The sequence below is a fragment of the Eleutherodactylus coqui genome, chromosome 10, assembly GCF_035609145.1.
Source record: "Eleutherodactylus coqui strain aEleCoq1 chromosome 10, aEleCoq1.hap1, whole genome shotgun sequence".
Taxonomy (NCBI): domain Eukaryota; kingdom Metazoa; phylum Chordata; class Amphibia; order Anura; family Eleutherodactylidae; genus Eleutherodactylus; species Eleutherodactylus coqui.
In genome coordinates this window covers 65,676,835-65,692,909 of record NC_089846.1, presented here as the reverse complement: position 1 = coordinate 65,692,909, position 16,075 = coordinate 65,676,835, and the positions used below count along the sequence as shown (strand labels likewise).

Here is a 16,075-nt window from a genome sequence, read left to right as displayed (position 1 = left end):
CTCTTTCGTGATAAGCGGTTAAACTTGGTCAGCTGCATGAATCAATCTAGCAATATCAAATTTTGCCTTTAAAACGTAGACTTTAGGTTGTTCAGCTAAAAACTATTTCTTCCGAACCCTCGCTCCCATGCATACTTGTCTGGGCAAGAATGTGGACTTACTAGAGAGAGGGAAATGCCTGGAGGATTGCGCATGCTGAAATCCAACATTCCCGATCTTCCATCTTCCCTCCATATGTCACTGGGAGAGGGTCAGGACATGCTCATACACATTACAAAGTCATTTGGTATGGTCTACTTTGAAGGAGCACTCCAGTAAAATGCTGTTTTATTTCCTCTATGGGCAATGGGCATAAAGCACAATGACTGCTGTATTTGCTGAGGGGGCCCTTGTATCTAGCTCGGGTTTTCACCAGTGATCTGGCACAGTATTGCTATCATGGAGGCTCACATAGTGCTCGGGAGCCAACAAGCATGCTTTGAGTCATACATTTTAATGAACGGTAAAAGGAAACAGATAAAGTTTAAGTCCCGTTCTGGGGTCACTCACAACCCACATACTGGTTGGCCATTGCTGAGGACCCACGTTAGCGGTATTGTGTTAAAAGTCGAGTACCAGTGTATAGGACCTCTCAAAATCCCTACATGGTTACTGGGGCTACAAGTCCTGGTTTTTGCAAACCAACAGTTGCAATAAGGAAGAAATGAGAAAGCAGCAGTCTCTGGAGTCCAAGCCCATAGGGTGGTGACTGGGTCCCCGTAATGTTGCACAGGAGACTATCTCCAGCTCCTCCCTCCACAACATAGCTGCACACACAGACTCACTTTCTGTGTCTTTGCCACTCAGAGACCTGCTGCTCCTTCCTGCCACCTCTTAAAGTCTCAGTTCTATTACTGTGCTTTAATAACTTTGCATAAACAAGAAAAAAACTGGCATTTAGTAGGTATGAGAAAATACTAATGGTGCCCTGTGTGGCCATCTCTGGCTTTCCTCTGTGGCACACCAGAAAGGAGTAGATGAGGTGCACATCCATGAGTGCGGCTATCAGCATTGTAGTTTATTGAAGTAGTAAACCACTCAGCTCTTTTACCATCTCAAAAAAGCTACAATGAAGAGAGCCATATGCAGGGTTTCCTCCTCTCTGGAGTGTGAATGGTGGAGAAGGGTAACCCCATTCTTTATAGGTGGGAGTCCTAGAAGTGGATCCAGCTACTATCAGACATTTACTGCATATACTTTTGTTATGTCATAAATGTCTAAAGGCCCATTTACACGCAAAGATAATCTTTCAAGATTGAATGTTTTAGCGATCATTTTGGATCAAGTGTTAATGGACAATAATGTCCATTAACACTTTATCATCTCCATTTGCGTGTAAAAGGGAGACTGGGAGCTATTTGCAGAGAACAGCATGTTGGCTGGGCTCTGCACACAGCTGCATTGTTCGCACACGGGCTGTAATCTCCCGACTCAAGCTCAGAACACTGCATGCGGTCTCTTGAGAGATACTTTATCTCTTTGCGGCTGAACGATGGATTTTAAGCTCACATTAAAATCATCAATCAGACGAAAAGTGCATGATGGTAGCGTTTACACGTAATGATTATCGCTCATCTGCGGACGTTTGAACGAAATTTGAGTGATAATCATTGTTTGTAAATGGGCCTTAAGTTAGGAATACCCCATTAAGTTGTATTGCGATCCTAGGAAATGGTTCACTCTAATAAAGTGGCATTAGAGGACAAAAGGTTGTGGGTTCAACCAACAAGCGTTCAGCCGAAATCTACCTAACGTGTTTGGGCAGCTTAGCCTAGAGCACAGTATATGTTATCATAAAGGCCTGCGGATGGTGGGCCGCTGATTTACTATACATGCTGTATTTCCTGTAATCTCTTACAAAAGAATAGTATAAATAAGTGCCCCCTTACACCTTCCCCTCTCCCAGACTTGTTCTCTGGCTCAGCTACTATAAAGTATACAACTGTCTAATATATGTACTTGTGCTGAGATACGTCTTGGCTGTTCATGACAGTTTGTAGCTTACAGAAATGTACAGAATAGGATTTCTGCTATGTAGGGCTGAGTGGTAACAAAGCTAGATTACAAGAAAGCCCACAGTATATATGCTATATGTGAAGGTGGCAAGGCTAGTAGTACCCATAAATATTCAACTTTCCTAGCATTCTTAACGGTAACTAAATGCTGCTTTCCTGTATCGCTGCATAATTACTGAGATTTGCCATATTGGGAGTATGCAAAAGCCGAGTTATAAATTGTTTGAGAGCATTAAAATCAGCCATATTGCTTTTCATCCAATCAGAGGCGGGATAACAGTGTGTGCATGTGATTGTGAGGCTTTCCATTGAAATGAATGGGAAACACTTTTAATCCTCGATCGCGCATGAAACTCATGCGAGAGGATCGGAATTTCACAGATGCGAGTTTCTCTTACTGATATCACACTCACCCTTGTGTAGGTAGCCTTAACCCCTTATTGACTGCCAATATGCCTTTTGACCGCCTGTATCGGTGGTCTATGTATCAAGAGAAATCACGCGACGATCTCCCTCCATACAATGCGGGTGCCGTTTCTTACAGCCGACACTTGCCGGCAATAGCTCTGATAAGCCGAGTGGCTGATCAGGGCCGTTAACCCATTAAATGCCGCTGTCAATTCTGAAAGCCGGTGTCAATTAAATAGCGATTAAAAGGTCATATGTATTTCAGAATGGTACCAACGCAAACTACTGGACATCCCGCAAAAAATGCGGCCTCGCACAACTATGTCGACGGAAAAATAAAAAAAGCTATTGTGCGCAGAAGATGGAGACAGAAAGGAATTCTTACAAATTAAATATCTTTGAAAAAAATAAAATTAGTACAGCAAAAAAAACTATACAAGTTTGGTATCGTAGTAATCGCACTGACCCATAGAATAAAGTTATCATGTCCTTTTTGTTGCAGTGTGTGCCCTGTAGAAACAGGACGCACTGAAAGATGGCGGAATTTCATTTTTTTTCAATTTCTCTGCACTTAGAATTTTTTTTAAAGTTTTTCAGTACATTATATAGTACCAGTGAAAAATACAACTCGTTCCGCAAAAAACAAGCCCTCATTCAGCGACGCCGATAGATAAATAAAGGAGTTACGATTTTTTAAAAGGGCGGAGAAAAAAACAAAAATGGGAAAAACGGAAAAAGCTTGGTCACTAAGGGGTTAAGCTTGATTTAGGAGTTATGAGCTCTCTTTGGCCATGGACAGTGTCCAAATGCCTAAACAGCCAGTCAAGCCCTGCACATAGCTTTCCCGAAAACAGATATATGGCTGGATATAATTGTAATTGATAAGCAGAAGAGAACTGTTTGAAGACTTAAAGTCATTGATCTTTAATTTGTCTTGCATGTTTCGTGTCTCTCCACAGGAGACCCTGCGTTGGGCAGTTATCCACAATCACCCTGTCCTAAGGGTTTTGAAAGAATCAATGGAACATGTACAGGTGAGCTCAAGTCAACAGTGAATCACCCTGCAGATCCTGCGGTCTTCTCTCCTACATGAAGCAGTAATTCTATCCTGGGCCCACCTGATATGCGGAGCTGTGATAGTGGGAATGCTTCTATTAGGACTCTTCTCCTTTATATATGTTCTTGTTCTTATCCATTTCTTGCACCGTCTTATTTTGCAGACATAGATGAATGTAAGGATCCGTTATTGTGTCAGAACGGTGACTGCACCAACACTAGAGGAAGCTTTTCCTGTTTGTGCAAAGAAGGCTATCTTCTTGATTCCTCAAGGAGCAGCTGTATATGTGAGTTTGTCTTTTTTGAAATAATGTATCACCATTTTGTAGTATGCATCTTTATCGGAAATAGCAGTACTGAGTGAACACTGCAATAGCAGAATAACTGCTCCAGGCTTACGCAAATCAAGGACCCCCAATTATTAAATGTGGCAATTGAACCAATAAAAGTTGCAAGAGACAATTACTAGGGTCTGGAGCCAATATTGTTGCCAGAAGTGTTATGTGAAGTTCCTGGGCCTCAATGTAAAAGTTGTGATAGTGTCCCCACCTACCATGTGCTATTATAAACAGATGTGCCAAAAGTCATGGGTTAGCAATATGTAAATTGATAAGAAAGTGGCAATACTTCAGGTGACAATTTGGGAATGCTCACACCTCTATGAGTTGTAAGGCGTTCTCTTGTGAGTGATATTGAACACTTGGCAGCGTGCTCAAGACAAGGCGACATGAATTTTCAAAGTTCGAAGAAGGCATAATATTGGTTGCTAGACAGATAGGACATTCCATATCCAAAGTCATGCGGGCATTCAACAGTCATTGATCCACGTTGTTATGTGTGTGCCAGGAATGCATCATAGAAACCACCCACAGTGGACAACGCAGCGGCTGCTCACAGGTGCTTAATGAATGCACCCGAAGGTGTCTGGCTAGAATTGTCCATGCTACTCTGGCAGAAATCACATCCACATTCAAAGCAGGAAGTCCCACGTGCATATCCTGCAGGCCAATGCTGTGTTCTTTAGCTTTCATGGGATTTGGTAGTAGAATATCCACCAGAGTACCTCTGTAACACCATGACCCTGGGCACAGCACCTCAACTGGACTCATGAGGTCAACTGGACCCTAGAGGACTGGCAACATGTGGCATGGTTCAGTGAGTCATGGTACCAATTGGCTGATGGTAGGGTTAGTGTGTGACGCAGACCCCATGAAGTCATGGACCGCAGTTGTCAACAATGCACTGTGCAGGCTGGTGGTGGTTCCATTCTGGTGTAGGGTGTGTTTTCGTGGCATGGGTTGAGTACACTAGTTTGCCTAAACATATCATTGACCAGTGCCCACTACGTTTCACAGATTGGTGACCATTTGCCACCCTTTATGGACTTAATGTATCCCCTCAAAGATGGTATTTTCCAGCAGGATGATGCACTGTACTATTGAGTCAAAGTTGTCCAGAAGTGTTTTGAGGCACATTTTGGAGAGTTCTTACAAATGGTGGTGGCCTGCATATTCACCCAACATGAGCTCAATCGACCACTTATGGGATGTGCTGAAGAGGTGCATTCGCATCTGAAATCCTGCACCTACAAGTACCACAGAATTGTGAGTGTCTAGATAGGTGGCATGACTCAAAATCCCTCCTGACGTATTCCATCCACTCATGGAATAAATGCCACATCGAGTTGCTGCACTTTGCCGAGCTAGAGAAGGTCCTACACAATATTAGTTACTGTCCCATTACTTTTGGCATGTTAGTGTAATACTGGAGTCCTTTTATGTGATAGAGCAGATTTTGTGCCCCATTAGGTACCAGGGTCTGTGTGTAGTTGCTACCTCTGCACTCCATATACTTATACTACTAATTGTTGCAAGCAGTGCCATGATTCTCAAATGGGCCATACCCAACTGTCCCTTTTATCTTGGCCCCTTGGAGTATATGATTGAATGTTTGTGGTGCTGGGTGTGAAAATAGTGGTAATGGGATGCAATGGCAAGGTTGATGTGGTCTGAACTGGGAATTACTGATTAAGGAATGCTTATCCTGATGAACATTGTAGTAGATGAAGTGGAAGGTCCAAGTTCTGTAAGGTGATATTTGCATTTTATATGTTGCAAGATCCCTTCATGTGACTACTTGTGTCTTTTTTCTCAGCTCATCATGTGATTTCAGAAGCCACAGGTCCCTGTTTCAGGGTCCTGCGAGATGGTGGTTGCTCCCTTCCTATCCTTAGGAACATCACCAAACAGATCTGTTGTTGCAGTCGAGTGGGAAAAGCTTGGGGCAAAGGATGTGAAAGTTGTCCTCCCTTTAACACAGGTAGGAAGTCATTGGTGAAGTCTTCAATTCTGGTCCATCTGTAAACTGCTTCGTTAATGCTTAATCACTCTATTATTTCATGTTGTAGATGCATTTAAGGAGACATGCCCTGCCGGTGCAGGATACTATTATTCAGCTTCAAACTTGAAAATTAACCATCGATTTGTTGGGACAGACCAGGACAGAGTTCCTGTCCAGCGACAGCCTGTGTCCAGAATTCAGCCCCCAATTACTGCAGCACCACCCCACCGACCTGTTACCAGTAAGCAATTAGCTGTAACTTCTAATACTTTAATGCACATACAATCCATCATTACCTTCTGAAATGTCATAGCATCAGGAGCTAGAATTGGTGGTGGGACTGGGTATTTGGACCTCCGCGGTTGGTAGAAGAGGATGTGCGCACAGTGGTGGGTATACCATTTATTCGCCATGGTTTCCATACAAGAGTATTGCAATGAACATTATTTTGGAGTCCGTAATGCTTAGCTCAGCGAACCTCACCTCCCACATACTAGAATAGCACTGCAGTGGTATGGGGGCACCATGATATATTCTGTTTGCAAATTATTGTACATAGATGCTATGTAGCATGACATCATCATTTTAGCAATCATATAGTTAGGTTAGTTTTGGAACTGACCCATTACCCAAGAGCCCCACTGAGGACAGCGTCTGATGTAACTGCATTCTTCATACAGCACTGCAGACTACATTGGCACTATATTAGACAAGGTACGTTGCAGCTAATTTGTATTTCCAGGTCGTTTCATTGTGGTGGATAGAAGACCGGAGAGCGATCAAACCCGGGACCGTGTTGCGCCGCAGAACCCAGATAGGACGCAAATACCAAGTAACAGGTCACCCATCCTTATACCAAGACTTCATCCCACCCGGTCACCATCACAGGTGGACCCTATAGAGACTGAAGTGGAGTCTCCCCCACAGGGTAAGCATAATTCTATTGTGGTGTAATGAGTGCAGAAATCACTTTTTGCAACCCTGGCAAGCTATTAATGACCTCTTACTCGGTCCGTTATTGGGAAAGATTGCTTGCCTGAATATTTGTTTATCCGGCCATCCGGCCATGTACATGGTCAAATGATTAGCGCAACTGACATAACATAGTACTGCGAGTTGTGCTGTTTCTGTAATGGTCCTTTTACACAGGCCTACTATCGGGCCCAAGCGTTCCTCCGAATACTCGTTCGACCAACAATCAGGACGTGTAAAGGGTTCAACAATCAGCCAACGAACGAGTGTTTGCTGATTGGCATGAAAATGTTAGCTGCTCAACTGCTCATCTTCCAGGGAAAACAGGGAGCCAATCGGTAACAGCTGTATGGGCATGAAAGGTCATGTTAACAATTGGCTGCCCCATAGAGCAGATGATCTGTATATGAAGGTAACGACCTCTGACTGAAATGCTTATTGTCGTTAGAATGGGTAGGTTATCTGCCCATATCAGGCTGCGTTCACATGGTACCAGCTTGCAGCTCAGACTCCGCTCAGCAGCTGTTGCCTATAGCAAACCTGTATCTGTATGTGGGAATGCAACCTTAAAGGACCATAACATCTGAAATGTGGAAATGGCATCGTCACTGAGCTGTGCTGTTTACACAACTTCCATGGTAGTTATAGAAAAAACATAGAACAGCCAATTTGTCTGGTTTTGTATTCACGGCTACCTCAGGCCACAGAGGTGAGTCAGGACGAGGTTGGAGGAGCCTGTTTTTGAAAGACGTGCGTCACAGTGGTGGGACTTGCATCTATCAGAGCTTTATAGCATATTCCATGGATATACCAAAAATCCCCGCAATGGGATTTCTCCTTTAAGGGGGGTTTCCAAAATTTAGGTGAATTTCTTAAAACCCTGTTACTGCTCAGTAAAATAAAGATATTTTAAATGTACTTGAAAAGACTGCTTCCACCACCGCCATCGTAGCCAACAGGTTAACTCTTCCTATTCTTTTCTCCTGCAGAAACCAACTTGTGTGAGCTGAATCCACAAATCTGTGGTCCTGGACGTTGTCAGCCACGTCCCGGCAGTTACACCTGTGTGTGCAACAATGGCTACTGGTTGAGCACACAAGGCACCCATTGTATTGGTGAGATATGAACGAATTCCTCTATCTATAAAGTCTCTATGGACCAGTCTTCAATTTCTGTATTCTTAGCAGAAAACGGGCTGGCATAATACTTTCTAGGAACACCAAATATACAATATCTAAGTTTGGTAACTAACTCTATAAACGAAAATGTAGGTTCATATTGGTTAAACTCACAAAACTTTTTATAAAGGGGAATCAATCAGCAAAATGATTCCCTCCAAATGCTTGGTAGGACACTTAGACACGCACTGTACCTGTGTTGCCCTTCTAAAAGGGGTTTTCTGGGAGTAAACTGTTTTTGACCTATCCCCGCCGATTAGCTGCTGGAGGTGACAGAAGCACCCAGATGAGCGCTTCTTTTAGTTCTGTCCATACCAAGCATAGTGCTGTACATTGTATAATGGCTGTGCCTGGTATTGCATTCTAGTACCATTCACTTGAGTGGGGACGGACTGACTCTGAGGCTGCATGACGAATGAACATGCCGTTACTGGCCTGAGAAGAGCCAGAAGCCTCTTCAATTAGCTGATCAGCTGGAATCCTGAGTGGCAGCCCCCCACCGACCAGCTATAGTCATGAATACTTAACTCCTAGAAACTCCTTTTATGTCTTCACTGCAAAGAGAATAAAGTTTAATTCGATATGTAAATAAGGTGGCAAATGCCCCCAGGGCGGTCACAGTTCCCATGAGTCCCAGCAAGCTGTTTTCATTTGTGTTGTGTTCAGCACCTCCCCCTTTCCCTTGATTGGAGAATAGTGGGGAAAAAAGAGGGGTGGAGCACCCCAAGAAGAGATGGAGGTTTTTTTTGTCAGAATTATTTTTTTCTTGATAAGGTTATGGGTAAGTTCTTAAAACTGGTGCAGCCAAACCCAAGTACCGCCAAAACCTATAAGGAGGACATGTATGTGACTAGGCCAATTAATGGTTAAAAATCAGGAACGCCCCTTGTCCCAGTGTCCACTTCTCTACAGGACACACCTGAGTACCACTATACAGTTCTGATGGTTTTGTTAACGTATGTCTGCAGCAAGTACTGAGGAAGGGGCATTGTAGCCCCGAAACACGTCTATATTTATGCTGATTAATAATAAAATGGAGAAGTTGAGCTAATAAACCGCCTGCCTTTCATTCTGTCAGTACAATCCTCTTCCCAGCCCGGGCATGCGCAGTATGTCTGCGAGCCCGCTGTCTACAGCAGGGGGCATACTGAAAATCTGCTTGGCTGGGAATGAAAGGACACATGTGAGATTTCAGTGCCATAAGTACTGACGTTATGATCGGCTGGTGATTGTGGCTCTGTCAGAGGAAAGGCCAGGGTATTGGGCAGAGACTACAAGCAAGAACAGGAGCACTTGCAGGAATTAGAACCACCCTCAGGGCACTTGACACCTAATTTAATTTTCTCTGCAGTGAAGACGCTATGAAGGACAACAAAAGTATGCATCAACAGGTATGTATCAACACGTGTCTAACGGCCATACCAAGCCCTCACAGTCATTTGGTTGGCATCATTTTGGTGACAAGCTCATTAATTGAAGCCAGTCTATTGATCAGCTGAATGATATGCGTCAAGCTCCTTAAACGCCCATTGAACAAATGATATCATTGGGGGAAGTTGCAGCTGTCCATACATTTCCCCTGACTGTCTTTGATGGGCTGAGTCTACTAGAACAAGAGCCACTACTAGGCCTTATTCAGACAAGTGTGTCCGATTTGCGCGTGTGAAAACAGACAGATTGTAACACGTGTAAATCCATGTCACATCCATAGTATGTTTCCATTTTTTTACGTCCACGTGTCACTGTCTGTCACCGTTTTTTTCTCACAAGCAAAAAAAAAAAACTGAAGGAAGCCCAATTTTGCAACAATTGCTTAGCAATGATCAGTGGCAAATGGGTTGTACACAGTTGTCCTCGGTGTGCGATTCATTATTTATGTACATCAATTTATTGAATAGGCAATGGAAAACAAACCGGAATAGGACATGCTGCTATTTTTTTTACCTGAAACATCAAGCCATTAGAGATGAGCGAACGTACTCGTTTCGAGTAATTACTCGATCGAGCACCGCGATTTTCGAGTACTTCAGTACTCGGGTGAAAAGATTCGGAGGGCACCGGGGGGCGGGGGGAGGCGTGGCAGCATGGGGGTCGCAGCGGGGAACAGAGGGGATCCCTCTCTCTCTCCCTCTCCCCCCCACTCCCCGCTGCAACCCCCCACTCACCCACGGCGCCCCCCGAATCTTTTTGCCCGAGTACAGAAGTACTCGAAAATCGCGGTATTCGGGCGAAAAAGGGGCGTGGCCGAGTAGGTTCGCTCATCTCTACAAGCCATGTAAAGAAAAAAAAATCCCATGTGTAAATAACCCTAGTGATTTTAATAGGTCCGTATGCTGCTCTTGTGCAGTCTGTTACACACACGGACCACACCAGGACCAAAAATACACCTGTGTGAATAAGCCCTTAGTTTGGTAATAGGGGGAATCCCAAACATGGACCCTACCCTATGATGTCTATACATCCTAATAGTTGCTATGGAGAAGGGTTGTTGTTATGAGATAACCCCTTTAAGCAGTTCCTGAATGCTCATAGACTATAAACGTCCATATAGTCTATGCATGGTTAGAAAGGAGGGTAAAGCTTCTGGTCAGAAAGTGATTAACATTAGCCGAAAACCTGTCACTGTGAGTGGCACATTAGTAATTGCTGTTAGTAGCTTTATAAGTAATAGTTATTTAGAAGAGGAGCACGAATATTAAGACATGCAAGTGGCGAGCCAGCCAAGTGCACAAGGCCAGAAAACCTTGGAAAGCCTATTTTTTTTAGGCTGCATGCACATGGGCGGGTTGGATTCCGCAAGCGGAATCCAGCACTGGCAGCAGCAGCATCCGCGCATACCTGCTTTCATTTTTTTCTTTCTGTACTGAGGATGATCCGTACAGCTCGCTGTCAGATATGTACAATACATATGTATATTTTTTTAAACTCCTACCCATCCGCAATGCCAATTGCGGACGGGCTGCGGTTTGGATGGCTTCCATTGACTTCAATAGAAGCTGTCCGTGCGGAATCCGCAAGAAAATGGAACATGCTGTGATTTTTCATCCGCAAGCGGAAACCGCATTGGTTTCCACTCATGAGCATAAATAATCATTTTTGTATTGCATGCTATGGGCGGTATTTGTTGTGGAATCCGCTGGCGGTCGCCTGCTCTGGATTCCGCAATTCAAATCCACCCGTGTGCGCATTCACCCTTACTTGTATCATACCTGCTAATTTGATAGTTGTAGCTGCATTAGGGGGTCATGTGGATACAAGATAACATGTTCTTCCATATCTCTTTTAAAAAGCTAATTAAACAAAAATGTGAAACATTCATCTTGGGTAGAATTAGCGGCGATAAAGTAAAATACCAAGATGAAGAACATTTGCTTTTTGAAATGTATCTTAATTCCACCCACAATTAAAGTTTTAGCTTTCACATGGAATTAGTCTTTGATACATGATAACACTTTGCAAAGTTTTGGCAATGGACTAATTGGCACTGCTCTCTGCTGTACAATCAGCGCTCCATTACACGGCTTATTAACAAGATGACTTTGTATTTGGAAGGAATAGGACCAGAAATTCCAGGAAATGCATTCTCATGGTTTTTCTTTCCAATTAACAGCTATAAAAATGCTAAACATTAATCAAATGAAGAAAAAAACAAGAAACAAACTGTAGTTGGCAGCTCCCCACGCAATTCGCAAAAGAATGTTATGCCACATCTGTAGCCTGAAAGTCTGACGTTCATGATGATGGCGCCTTTTCTTTTACAGTTTCTCAATCCTCTCCTCGAGAGCTGTGTTTATAAGGCGATGAGAAAACAAAAACAGTCTTCACTATTATGTGTTTTAGATGTAGAGATGTGAACATCATGCTTCTGATTCTCATACGCATAAGGTTTCTATAAAAAAGACGCATTTCGGGTCTCAGTTTAAGGTCTCAACAATAGAAGGAGCAGATGATTAATATGTGGCTCTTCCTCTCAATACACTGTTACATGGGTCACCTAGAAGGTGTGAGGAGACTTATAAGGCCATCCATGCTCTTCTGGGAAATATATGCAAATATGGAAGATGGAATAAAACCTCTGCAACCCCAACTATTGGATGGCAGCATTCCTGCAAATCAATGTCAGACCCTTTAAACAAGTCTTTACAACAATGATTGAGAATTGGATTTTGGTCAATTCCCAATCATAAACTAAGCTAGAAACCTACTGCACACTGATGAGGGGCAAACTCCCCGAAACAGCTGGCTGTGTATGGATTCTGGCTTTGGGTCAATTCCCAGTCATTGCCATAAAGACTTGTATCATTGATCTGACATTGATTTCCAGGAATGCTGTCATCCAATAGGTGGATCTGCAGAGGTATTGTTCCATCATGCTTATTTGCATATGGTGATAACACGCTGAGAGATGTAGTTACCTTACGTGTAACCTTTATGTCCTGTCGATGGCGCAGGATCAGAACGAGCACGCGTCATCCGGCATCGGGAGCTAGCTGTTACAGATAGCCGGCTTCCCATTGCAACAGCGGGGGTGCGAGAGGACAGTGACCCCCAATGTTAACCCCCTGCATGCCGCAATCTACGTAAAGGGTTTACAAAGGGAGCACTCTCCCTCTGTGACATCATTGGACCCTGGGTTGCCATGACAATAGGATGCCAGATACAGGCGTCCTGCTTTGCCATTGCCTATGATCACTATTACAAGCGATAAGGCATTGCAGTACAGAAGTCCTGCAATGCTTTATCATAGCAATCATAGCTGATATGGTTCAGGTCCACTACAGGGACAAAAAGAGTGTAAAAAAACCAAAGAAATAGTGTAAAAAAAACATTAAATAAATTTAAAAAAACAACTTTTTTTGCTCATTTTCCCGTATTTGTATTAGCATTAATATCACATATAGGTCTTGGACAATTCTCTTAAAGGGCTTGCCTGAGTTATATAAGCAGCATCTTAAGGGGTCTTCCATAGTGTAAAATAACAAAAACAACTCATATTCCGCTCTCCTCACTCGGCTGTTGCTGGCGGCTCTGGGTCTCCACTGTACTGTTTACAGGCTGCACTCAGCCTGTGATGTCCTATAAACCTGCTGCTGCAGCCAATGACAGCACTCAGCCATAATTGCTATCATTGGCTGCAGCACCTTGTTTAGTGACGGCCCAGGCTGAATGCCGCCTGTAAAAATAAAGTCAACCAGGAGACTTGAAGTCGGTGATGAGAGATGAGTGGGAAGCAGGGAGAGGTGAGTATGAGCTGCACTGTTATTGTACACCATGGGGAACTTCTTAAAATGCTACTTACATAACTCGGACAACCCCTTTAAGACCTCCTCAAATATGCGGTCATATTACATACATGTATGATACTATCCACAATATAGTGCCATGTTTAAAAGTAATAGCCCCCCTCTTCCCCTTATAAAGCACATCCATTTTATAATTATACATCTGTTTTTTATCTTTTTGATCTACAGATATGGATGAATGTCGACAAAGGCCAAGTCCATGTACCAACGGGCGCTGTGAAAATACAGTGGGCAGTTACCGCTGTGCTTGCTCTGCTGGTTTTAGCACCAACCCACAAGGCACTGAGTGTACAGGTGAGATGCAACCTCTAAGCTCAGTATGAAAGGACTGAGCTGTATCAGCTAATTAAAGTGTGAAGTCAGATACTGCCTTAGATCCAGGGCTGGACAAAATCCAGGAGGAGCCGGGCAGCACCTAAACATTTCTCTTAGGAGCCTACGGCTCTGTTCACACTGTGTCTACAGTGTATGTTTGGTGTATGTGCCGGGAAAGCTCTTGGCGCAAATGTATCTCTAGGCTCCCATTCACCTGATCAAGGCCAAAAGTGTCCTATTGGCTTCTGTCAGGCTGAACTATGTTAGTATACTTTTTTTCTTGCTGTGGACAACTGTCCTTTTCTATGCAGCGGCATCCCATAATATAACTCTACCTACACTGTTTTTCTTTAACATTGATGCCTGCACCGATGTAATGTCACTGTATACAGTAGCTTACATAGAAGTTTTCTGCCGGAGGTAGAAAAGAAATTCTCCTCACATATACCTCTGCCGAAAGTCTCAAATGACTTTTTTTTACTGATGTTATGTGATCGGGGGCGGAGCATGATGGTGACTTCATCACAGGAAATTCATCTCCAGTGCTGTGCTGCTTCTGATCCCTGTTGTTTGGGATGAACAATGTGTGTAGCAGTGCTGTATGTCTGACGTGCATGTAGCACAGACCACCAGAAGCACTGGTACTATAATCTCCTAATTATTTACTAGTACCCCTTAAAGCACTGCACTGTCCGCTAAATAGCTTAAAGTCTAGACTGATATGCACCATCACTCCAGTCACAGTTTATGGGATTAACTGAGATGACCAAGGAATGGAGCCATAGTGGGCATGGGTAACCACCGTTCATTCACAAAGGGGACTCTGAACTTCCATTCTCCTGGTTGGTGGGGGTCCCAACGGTCAAACCCCCAGTGATCATACATTACCTATCCTGTGTATTGGTGATAAATGCTCATGTGCCAACTCCTTTAGGATTTATATAAAACTGGAAAATCCCTATAAACCTACAGCATATTATCCATTCCTGCTCGAGTTTCGAAGTATACAAGTCAGACATACAGTATACAAAATCAGTTTCTACGGGTCATTCATCTCAGGCTGCCTCCACATCTGTGTTGGAGGTTCCGTCACAGATCCAGCACAAAATACCAGAAGAAATAGCGTGCACACAGCACCTTTTCTTAGGGCTCATGTCCACGGGCAAAATGACATTTAAAATCCGCAGCGGATCTCCCGCGCGCGGATCCGCACCCCATAGGGATGCATTGACCACCCGCGGGTAGATAAATACCCGCGGATGGTCAATAAAAAGGAATTTTAAAAATCTGGAGCATGAAAAAAAACGTGCCATGCTCCATTTTAGTGCGGATCACGCTCCGGATGGCCCCCATAGACCTCTATGGGTGTGGGAGATCCGCTGCGGATTGTAAATACTAGTTTATCGGGTGCATGAGATCCGCTGCGGATTTAACCCCTACCCGCTCCAGGACGTACCGGTACGTCCTCGGAGCATGGTACTTACCGCAACAGGACATACCGGTACGTCCTGGGGATAGTGCGAGATCACATAAGATCCCGCGCTATCCTGCAGCGGGAGCCGGCTGTCAGTCACGGCCGGCGTCCCGCTGCAACAGCATGCCCCCCCCCCCCCCCACCCCGCTGTTAACCCCTTCCCTGCCGCGATCTAAGTAGATCGCGACAGGGAAAGAGTTGACAGAGAGATCGCGCTCCCTCGGTGTCTCCGGCCGGCGAGAGCCCGGCCTGTCGCCATGGCAACAGGACGCCAGACACTGGCGTCCTGTATTGCCTGTGCCTATAATCGCTGTATAGGCGATAAGGCATGGGGGAGCAGTAGCTCTGCCATGCCTTATGACAGCGATCATAGGCACAGTACTGCAAGTCCCTCAGAGGGACTAGAATAGTGTAAAAGAAAAGAAAAGAAAAATGTAAAAAAAATGTAAAAAAACACCTTTTTTTATGCTTTTTCTAATATTAGCATAAAAAAAGGGAAAAAAAAATTAAAACCCCACATATTGGGTATTGACACGTCCGTAACGACGTGTACAAAAAGTTGAACACGCTTTTTATTTTGTACGACAAAAAGCGTAAAAAAACACGCTAAAAAACAGAGGCAAAATGCTAATTTTTAGCATTTTGCCTCCCAAAAAATGCTATAAAAGTGATCAAAAAAGCCGTACATTCCCCAAAATGGTACCAATAAAAACTACAGCTCATTTCGCAAAAAATAAGCCCACATAGAGCTCCGTATTTAGAAAAATAAAAAAGTTACAGGACTTTGAATGCAGCTATAGAGAAACAAAATGATTTCCAATAAAAAGGGGGTTTTATTGCAAAAAAGTGTAAAAACCTAAAAAAAATATAACAATTATGGTATCGTTGTAACCGTACCGACCCGCAGAAAAAATTTAGTGTGTCATTTATGCTGCATGATTAACGCTGTAAGAAAAATAAAAAGAAATCTATGGC

General features: G+C 43.7%; 1 protein-coding gene across 2 annotated transcripts in view; it reads left to right on the top strand.

Annotated features, from left to right (window-relative positions):
- The window catches only part of LTBP4 (latent transforming growth factor beta binding protein 4), a 103,895-nt gene that overhangs the window by 53,870 nt on the left and 33,950 nt on the right, over positions 1-16,075 (top strand). For both annotated transcript variants that reach the window (XM_066581192.1, XM_066581193.1), the window contains exons 5-11: positions 3,422-3,496; positions 3,683-3,805; positions 5,673-5,837; positions 5,926-6,099; positions 6,601-6,786; positions 7,820-7,945; positions 13,480-13,605. In XM_066581192.1, coding sequence (XP_066437289.1) covers positions 3,422-3,496; positions 3,683-3,805; positions 5,673-5,837; positions 5,926-6,099; positions 6,601-6,786; positions 7,820-7,945; positions 13,480-13,605 — 975 coding nt within the window. The remainder of the gene's footprint in view (positions 1-3,421; positions 3,497-3,682; positions 3,806-5,672; positions 5,838-5,925; positions 6,100-6,600; positions 6,787-7,819; positions 7,946-13,479; positions 13,606-16,075) is intronic.